The sequence below is a fragment of the Chinchilla lanigera genome, unplaced genomic scaffold, assembly GCF_000276665.1.
Source record: "Chinchilla lanigera isolate Chin_1 unplaced genomic scaffold, ChiLan1.0 scaffold00080, whole genome shotgun sequence".
Classification (NCBI taxonomy): domain Eukaryota; kingdom Metazoa; phylum Chordata; class Mammalia; order Rodentia; family Chinchillidae; genus Chinchilla; species Chinchilla lanigera.
The window spans coordinates 9,632,788-9,642,779 of record NW_004955481.1 but is presented as its reverse complement, the minus strand read 5'-3'; the positions used below and the strand labels follow the sequence as shown (position 1 = coordinate 9,642,779).

The 9,992-nt window shown below is 35.3% G+C and overlaps 1 protein-coding gene across 2 annotated transcripts in view; it reads left to right on the top strand.

Annotated features, from left to right (window-relative positions):
• The window catches only part of Cct6b (chaperonin containing TCP1, subunit 6B (zeta 2)), a 69,910-nt gene that overhangs the window by 51,262 nt on the left and 8,656 nt on the right, over positions 1 to 9,992 (top strand). For both annotated transcript variants that reach the window (XM_013503402.1, XM_005402850.2), the window contains exons 8-10: positions 1,286 to 1,368; positions 2,057 to 2,153; positions 2,793 to 2,940. In XM_013503402.1, coding sequence (XP_013358856.1) covers positions 1,286 to 1,368; positions 2,057 to 2,153; positions 2,793 to 2,940 — 328 coding nt within the window. The remainder of the gene's footprint in view (positions 1 to 1,285; positions 1,369 to 2,056; positions 2,154 to 2,792; positions 2,941 to 9,992) is intronic.

Genomic DNA, 9,992 nt, shown 5'->3' with positions numbered 1-9,992 from the left:
CTCCTGAGTGCTGGGACTACAGGTGTGCGCCACTATGCTTGGCTTTTCTTTTTTAACCACTTTTTTCATGGAAAGCCATTTTTACTTGAAAGTATGACTGACAGACAAATTATGGTTATTTATGTTTGGGTATTTGGTAGGTTGTTCTGAAAAACGAATAAATCAATCTTATCACTTCAAGCAAAATACCTGAGAGTATTTGCTGCAGATGTAATATTTGAGCCTAACTCACTGAACCAATATTTTGTGAAGGACTGATAAGTGCATGATTTTAAAATTATGCATGGATAAATAATCTATTTAATTATAAGACCAATGGATTTTAATGTGAGAGAGTCTGCAAAGTTCATTGATATGGCTCAATATTCCACACTGAGAATAACCATTGAGAAGCTATGTATTACTTGCTGAGTTTTGGTGTAAACATACTATGAGAGAAGCATATCCACAGTTTTCTGAGAAAGCTATTAAAATATTCCTCCCTTTCCCGTATTTATCTACATGAGGGCAGATTTTCTACTATAACTGAACCAAAATACCATACCATATCAAATTGAGTGGAGAACTGTACATAAGAGCCTTAACTGTTTTCTGTTTAGAAAGACACTAAAGAGATGCACAAGGGGCTGGGGATTTAGCTTGGTGGCACAGCGCCTGCCTGGCAAGCATGAGGTTATGAGTTCGATTTCTGGTACAGGAAAAAAAGCAAAAAAAAAAAAAAAAAAGAGATGCACAAAATTATACAGCACTCTCGTATAAATATATTTTCAGAAAGTATAGTAAATTTTCATTAAAAAGCAATATTTGTTAATATAAAATGGGTTTATTATTACTTTAAATGCATTAAAATTTTAAAATCTTCCCAGTTTTAATCTATGATATGATAAATATAGATACAACTCACACAAACAAAAGCTCTTTTGGGGGGTCTTAATTTTTTTTTCTTTTTGAGACAGGGTCTCCCTATGCAGTACAGACTGGCCTTGAGTTCATTTTGTAGCCCAGGCTGGCCTCGAACTCGCAAAGATCTTCCTGCCTCAGACTCCTGAGTGCTGGGATTACAGGCGAGTGCCACTGTGCCTGGCTGGGATCTTAATTTTTAAGCATATATAGTAGTGCTGAGACCATAAGCTTGAGAAATATTACTTTAAAATATATTTATGGCTAAGGTTGTGGCTCAACGGTAGAACACCTGCCTGGTATGTGTTCAGTCCAAAGAAGAGCAAAAACAAAAAACTGAAAGACAGAAGACGTGTTTATAATTTTTATGTTAATTTGATTGTAGGGAATTGATCCATTTTCCTTAGATACACTCGCAAAACATGGAATAGTAGCTCTTCGCAGAGCAAAAAGAAGAAATATGGAAAGGTAAGCTTGCAAATTATGTATCCTGAGATTTTTAACAGATTAAATTGAAATTTTCTCATGTGTATTCCTTTTAGCTTACTAGTAAATGTTGGTGAGCAAAAAATAGTGTACAAATTTCAAATTTTGTTCTTAATGTCAGTATATAATTAAATTGCCAAAAATCCAGGTTATTAACCTATTTCAGAATTTTGATGAAGTATCAGAAAGTTTTTCTTCCTTTCAAACATATTTTAAAAACAATATAATGCTGCATGATCTCACCTATGTATGGAATCTAAGAGTGTTGCACTCCTAGAAGTAGATGGGTGAATTACAGTTACCAGGAGCTGAGACAGTGGGGAGGTTGAGGAGTTTAGGAGATATTCAAAGGATACAAAATTTCTTTTGCATAGGAATAAACAAGTTCAAGGGTCCATTGTATAACATGGTGACTATAATTAATAACAATGTATTATATCATTGAAAAAAGCTGAGAGTAGATTTAAGTGTTCTCACTACAAGAATGATAGATATGAGCAGTAATATAAATGTTAATTAGTTCAATTTAGCCATTCCACTAAATGCCATGTTGTACCTAATAAATATATACAATAACAATGCAGTCCTATATGTTAATTTTTTTATCTGTAAGAGATTAACATCTGTGTTTTTCATAACAAAAGCTATAGTGGTGTATATGTTATTTCAGACTCACTCTTGCTTGCGGTGGAATAGCTGTGAATTCTCTTGACGACCTCGATATGGATTGTTTGGGATACGCTGGTCTTGTATTTGAATATACATTAGTGAGTACTTCTGTGAATAGTGGTTATAATATGAACACTAAGCCTTTTTCAAAAAACAGTAACCTTTTAATTCATATTTTGTATTTGCAGATCTGACTAACCCACAGGACAGATTTTATAATTTATTTATCTAAATATTAAGAATTCACATATAACTTAACTACTTTTTTTCTTTTTTTGTTTTTGTTGTTGTTTTTTTTCTGGTACCAGGGATTGAACTCACGACCTTGCGCTTGCCAGGCAGGTGCTGTGCCACTGAACTAAATCCCCAGCCTGCTAACTTAACTACTTTTAAACATATACTTAGTTATGTTTGATAAGAAAAATTCACATCAAGATTGGGTTATAGGGGCTGGGGATTTAGCTCAGTGGCAAAGCGCCTGCCTGGCAGCGCAAGGTCATGAGTTCGGTTCTCGGTACCAGAGAAAAACCAAAAACCCAAAAAAAAAAAAAAAAAAGATTGGGTTATAATATAAACTAGGTCTAGGTCTTTATTTTATAACATTAAATATTAAAGTTATGGGTTTTTTTTTTGTACCACCAAGGATCAAGTCCAGGACCTCATGCATATAGGCAAACATTCTACTAGTGAGCCTTATCTGCAGCTCTAAAGTTGTGTCTTTGCATGTTATCCTTTAGGGTGAAGAAAAGTTTACTTTTATAGAGGGTTGTGTTAACCCTCGCTCTGTCACCTTGCTGATCAAGGGACCAAATAAGCATACTCTCACACTAATCAAGGATGCCATAAGAGATGGACTTCGTGCCATCAAAAATGCCATTGACGATGGTAAGCTCTTTTTCTATGATGGTATGAACCTCACATATTTTGAAAGTAAAAATCAGGGCCCGGGATATAGCTCAGTGGCACAAGCGCCTGCCTGGCAAGTGCAAGGTCCTGAGTTCGATTCCTGGTACCAAAAAAAAGAAAAGAAAGTAAAAATCAACTTGTTATGATATGTTTGGTATTTTAAAATATGAATGGTCAGGTATGGTGGTGCACACCTATAATCCCACCTCCTTGGGAGGATGAGGCAAGAGGATCTGAAGTTAGAGATAATCCCGGGCAAATTAGCATGACCCTGTGTCAAGATAAGAAAGTACTGGAAATGGACTGGAGAGATAGCTCAGTGCTCCCTGGGTTCAATCCCTAGTACTGAAAAAAAATGAATATTATTTCATTTTGCTTTGAACAATTTGTAGCTTGGATTGTAAAGGGATTCCTGTGGAATATTCTTAATAGTAGGGTGCCCTCTTAATTCCTATTTATGAAATGAAAAAAGCACTTAGCTAGTGTTATTTTTTGTTTTTAGGAATTTATTTCTGAAACCATGAAAAAGCTTTGATAGCTTAGAACTCATTACTCAGGTGCAGTGTAACTTTGGGAAAGAAATATTAACCTTTATCATCATCGTCATCATCATCATCATCATTTTGCACTGCTAGAGAATGAACCCAAGGTCTTCACATTGAACTCGATCCTCAGCTCCTTTTTGATTTTGAGATGGAGTTTTGTTAAGTCACTAAGTCACCCAGATTGGCTTTGAACTTGTGATCCTCCTGCTTCAGCCTCCCAGAGTGCTGGGATTTAAAGTGTACATGACCACACCCTGCAACATTTATTATTTATTGATAATTTATAACTTTCTAAAAGGAGTTGGTGTAGATAATTTAATAAAAGCACACATTTAAAGTAGACTAATAGGCACATGAAAAGATATTCAGCATTGTCAGTCATTAACAGAATGAAAATCAAAGGACAAAGAGATACATTTTATATCCTTCAGGATGGCTATAATAAAAAAACTAAACAACAATAAGTGTTGGCAAAGTTGTGGAGAAATTGGAACTGTCATACATTGCTGGTGGGAAGACTGATACATTTTTAAAAAGTTAAACATAGCTTTTATATGACCCAGAAAATCCACTGTTAGGAATCTTTGCAAGAGTTGAGAACATATGCCTGTACAAAAAGTGTACACAAATGTTCATAGCAGCGTTATTTATAATGTCCAAACACAGAAATGATCCAAATGTCCAACAGTTGATGAATGGATAAACCAAATGGTATTTCCATATAGTAGAGTGTTGTTTGCCATAAGAAGGAATTAAGTACTGGAGTGTATTACAACATGGATGAACCTTGAAAACATTACGCTACATCAAAGAATCCAAAATCAGAAGGTCATATATTGTCTATGTGCAATTTCTCTATAATCTTGCCAGCACTTATGTTGTTTAGCTTTTTATTATAGCCATCCTGAAGGTTGTAAAATGGTATCTCTTTGTCCTTTGATTTTCATTTCCTTAGAAGGTCACTATATTATCTAAGTGTCCAGAAAGGCAAATACATGTAGACTATAAGTAAATTAGTGGTTGTCAAGGGCTGGGGTGATAGAGAGCAACTGGTAATGGGTGCTGAATATTTTGAGGAGGTGGTGAAAGTGTTCTAGAATTAGATAATGGAGCTGGGGATATAGCTTAGTGGCACAGTGCCTGCCTGGCAAGTTCAAGGTCATGAGTTCGACTCCTGGTTTAAAAAAATTAGATAGGGGCTGGGGATTTAGCTCAGCGGCATGGCGCCTGCCTGGCAAGAGCAAGGTCATGAGTTTGATTCCCGGTACCAGAAAAAAAACCAAAACCAAAAAAACAAAAACAAAAAAAAAATAGATAATGGTGATGGTTGCACAGTCTTATGAGTATACTAAAATGTGACTGAAAATACACTTTAAAAGTATCAGTTTTATGATATGTGAAATATATATAAAGAATAATAAGAAACACAAATAATGGTTAGCTTTGTCTGATAAACAAAAACATAGATGTGAAATCATGGTAAAATAGTGGGAAGTTAGAACCTAGGGAGAAGAACACAAATAATAACATAGTAATCATTAGAAATATTTAAGTTGCCAGAATATAAAGAAATATCAGTTACATAGATTTCATTATTGAAAAGGATAAAACACATCATTCTTAAGTGGAAATACTATGGGGCTTTATATAAGCATCGCTACTTTTTATAGTCATTTTTGGTAGATGCTACCAGCATTTTTTTCCAGGAAAAACGTAATCCAGGAGTGAAGCCTTTGGTAGTTCCATGTGATTCTTAGAATTTAGGATACATAGAATGAATGGACTACTCTTTTTTAAAAAATATCAATTCAACCACTGAAGCTTGTTTGAAATAATTTTATTGAGGTATAATTGACATAACAAGCTGCACATACATAAGTGAACACCCCAGACCATCATCTCAATCAAAGTAGCGAACATATCCATCATCTCAGTACCTGCTGACAATCCTTCCCTCCCACGAGTCCCCACATCACTGCACCCCTGCTCTGCTTTTTGTCACTGTAGTTGAGTTTGAATTTTCTACTATTTTAGATGAATAGTCTGATACAGTATGTACTGTATTTTGGTCTGGGTTTTACACTGCATGATTATTTTGAAATTCCTTGATGTTATGTCTCTCAGTAGTTGCTTCTGTGCTCTGTAGTATTCCATTGGGTGAATATGGTACAATTGACCCATTCACCTGTTGAAGCTGTTAGGAATATTTCTGTGTAGGTCTTTTTTATGGTCGTATGTGTTCTCTTCTGTTTGATAAGTGCCTAAGAATGCAATGGCTATGGTAAATATATGTTTAACTTTTAGAAATTGCCAAACTGGTATTTTTTCTATATTTATTTTTATTAGTGCATGCTTGCAATACAGAATAATGAGGTTCATTTTGAGGAATTGGTACATGCATAAACATATCTTGATCATTTTCAATTCTTGCTTACTGTCCGTTTTCTCCCCACCCCCACTGATTCCTGCCCCATTTCCAAGAATCTACATTCTAGTTTTCTGTCATGTCTCCTCTATTTTATTTATTCATTTATTTATATTTTAGGTTTTTCACATAAGAAAACATGAGGTATTTAACTTTGTAAATGTAGCTTATTTCACTTAACATTGTCTTCAGTTCCATTTATTTTTCTGCAAATGAAATGATTTTTTTCTCCTTTAAGCTGAAAAATATTCCATTGTATATACCATGTTTTCATCATATATTCCATTGTATTTCATCAAATATTCCATTGTATATACCATGCCCATCATCATTTTCTGTTGATGGGTAACCAGGCTGGTTCCACAGCTTAGCTATTGTGAATTGGTCCACTATAATCATGAGTATGCATGTATCAGTATTACAGTGTCTTTAATTCTTTGAGAATATACCCAGGAGTGACATAGCTGGATCAAATGATACGATTTCTATTTTCAGTTTTTTGAGGAATCCATGTGGATTTTCATAGTGGTTATACACTAGTCTACATTCCCACCGGTAATGTAGGAGGATTCCATTTCCCCCACATCCTTACTAGCATGTATTGGTTTTTGTTTTCTTGATGATGGTAGCCATTCTGACTGTGGTGAGAGGGAATCTCAGTGTAGTTTTGATTTTCATTGCTGTGATGGCTAAAAATGCTGGACATTTTTTCATATACCTTTTGGCCATTTGTTCTTTTGAGGAGTATCTATTCAGTTAATTGGCTCATGTTTTGATTGAGTTATTTGTTTTGGAGATTAATTTTTTTTGAATTCTCTATATATTCTAGATGTTAACCCTCTACCAGAAGAGTAGGTAGCAAAAATCTTTTTCCTCATTCTGTAAGTTATTTCTTTACTCTGTTGTTTCCTTTGCTATGAAGAAGCTTCTAAATTTGGTGCGATTTTCTTTGTTGACTTTTGCTCCTAAAATGGAGCAAATGTTGGTGGGAATGTAAACTAGTACAACCACTGTGAAAATCGATATGCAGAATCCTCAAAACTAAAAGTAGGACTACCATTTGATCTCGCTGTATCATTCCTTGGTGTATACTCGAAGGAATTAAAGTTAGCATACTCATGTTATTGTGGCACAATTCACAATAGCCAAGATAAGGAGCCAGCCTAGTTACCCACCAGCAGATGAATGGATACAAAAAATGTGGCAGATATTATATAAACAATGAAGTATTACTCAATTATAAAGAAGAATGAAATTTTGTCATTTGCAGGAAAATGGATGGGTTGGGATGTCATCATGTTAAATAAAATAAGCCAGACTCAGAAAGAGAAGTGTCTCATGTTTTCCCTAATATGTGGAATCTAAAAGAGATGACATGAAAGAAGAAGGGAGACTGTTATCAGACCAGGGAAAGGCAACCAGGGCAATTGGGTATACAGAATAACAGGGGATGGATATGCTCAAAATATACACATTGAAACCCAATGTTTAGAGAAACTAATAGGCACTCAGAAAAAAAGAAGAGAAAGAAAAGAAAATCAGTTGTCCAAGGTGGGCACACCTGTAATCCTAGCTGTTTGGAAGGCTGAGGCAGGAGGATCACAAGATTGAGGCCAGCCTGGTCAATTTAGCAAGACTTGTCTCAAAAGATTTCTTTAAAAGGGGAAGGAGCTGAGGTGTAGCTCAGTGCAAGAACTCTGAATTCAATCTCTAGTACCAAACAAACAAACAACCAGTTATCCATATCGGTGTGGCTCTGTTTCTGTAGTCTTTGTTTTGTTCCTTTATCTTAATGCTACTATTATACTGTGTGGCTACTCCAGTCTTCATATCAGCAGTGTTGTTCTTTTTAAAGTTATTTTGGTTATCCTAAGTCCTTTGCATTATTTTAAAATTAGTTTTTTGTACCAAAGACTGTTGGAATTTTTATTGGAATTTCACTGAATCTGTAGATCAATTTGGAGATAGTTGATAACAATATTGAGTCTTCTCCCTTGTGAACATGGCATATTTCTGCATTTATGAGGACTCTTAAGTTTATCTCAGTAATATTTTGTATTTTCCAGTTTTTATTTTTTATTTTTTTGGTTTTTTTCCGGTACTGGGAATCGAACTCATGACATTGTGCTTGCCAGGCAGGTGCTGTGCCGCTGAGCTAAATCCCCAACCCCTATTTTCCAGTTTTTAGTATCTTTCTACACATCTTTTTTTTTTCAGATTTAGCCCTGTGTGCTTCATACGTTTTGGTATTCTTATATATGATATTTTAAAAATCTCAGCTTCTGATAGTGCTAACATAGAAATACATTTGAATTTTGAGTAGCTTTTTTATATATTTCATTGAATTGTTTATATAAATAGTGCTGCCCTCTGCTAATAGTTTTACTTCTTCATATTCAATCTGGATATTTTTCATTTCTTTTTCATCCTATTTCGTGGACTAGAATCTCCAGTGTAATGTTTTTATTATTATTGTGGTACTTTTGAAAATTAAAAAAAACTAACAAAACAACATTAAAGACAGAATCACAACAACGCAAAAACAACAAAGACAATACATGACCTCAAAACAAAATGATAGGAATTTACACTGGTTGCTACATTAATACTTTACTGGTAAAATTCTTCGTTATCTTCAAGGAAGTTGCTCAGTCCGCCAGACATAAGACCTCCAATGTAATGTCTACTAGAAATGATGAGAGTGAAATCCTTTCCTCACTCTTGATCTTAGGTGGAAAATACTTAGTTTTTCTCCTCTATGCATGATGTTAGCTTAGTTTTTAATTTTTAAATCAGGTTGAGGAATTTGTCTTCTGTGCCTAGTTTGTTGAGAGTTTTTATCAAAAGTAGAGGTTGGGTTTTTGTCAAGTGCTTTTTCTGTATCTATTGAGATGTTCTTACGGGTTTTCTCTTTTAATTTCTTGATGTAATTACATTGATTCAAATGTTCCGCTAACTTTACATTCTTAGGATAACTAAGCTCTGCTTAGTTATGATGCTTTTCATTTTTTCTTTAAAAAATAAATGAATTACATTTTAAAATATGGCAAAATGCACATAGTGTCAGTGTATAGTTTAACAATTTCTAACAGTACAGATCTGCAGCAGTAAGTGCATTCACACTGTGGGCACCCATTACCGCCGTTCACCCTTTTTCAGTCAGTGCTCACTAGAAAAACAGATTTAATACAAGATATACCTATAAATGTACAAGGTAGGCTTACAATGCCATGTGCAGAGTCAGGTGTGGAAGAGTGCAAAAGGGCTGTCTCTGTCCAAAGGACCCAGGCAAAGCCGAAGGCCTGGAGCTCACTGTAGAGTCAGTTCCATGCGACTCCTTTTGAGGAAGCTGGGGGTCTGTACTGGAAGGCCAGACTCTATACTAGAAGGCTGAAGAGTGTGTACTGCAAAGCTGAAGGGTCTGCACTGGAAGCCAGGAAATGGACTTTCAAGGTGAAGGTGAAAACAAGCTCTTCCAAGAAAACAGAAGCAAGAATTCCTTCTCTTTTTATTCTTGTCAGGTGACAAGCCTATTTGTTGGTGCCACTCACACTTAGGGTGGGTCTTCTGTCTTCCCTCAGTCCATTCAGTCACACCCAGAACCGTGCTAAGCCACTCAGCTAGAACTGTGTTTTCTTTTAACTGAAGCTGACACAACAGTTAGCTCTCATACACTCAGGTTTTTCATGTTGTAAACGAAACTCTGTACCATTAAACACTAACTTCCCATTCCTCCCTCTCCTCATCTCCTTGCTGCCACCATTCTACTTTCTGTCCTTGAATTTGGTTATGTGCATCACAGGAGTGTAATCATATGGTATTTGTCTTTTTGTGACTGACTGTTTTCACTTACCATAATGTCATCAGGGTTTATTCATGTTGTAGCATATGCCAGAACTTCATCTTTAAGATAGAATATTGTGTGTATGCATCCCATTTTATTTATCTACTCATCTGTTGACGGAAGCTTGTATTGCAGCTACCTGTTGGCTTTTGTGACTAATGCTGCTATATGTATTATCCTTTTTTGTCTTTTTGAGACAGGGTCTCACTATGCAGTT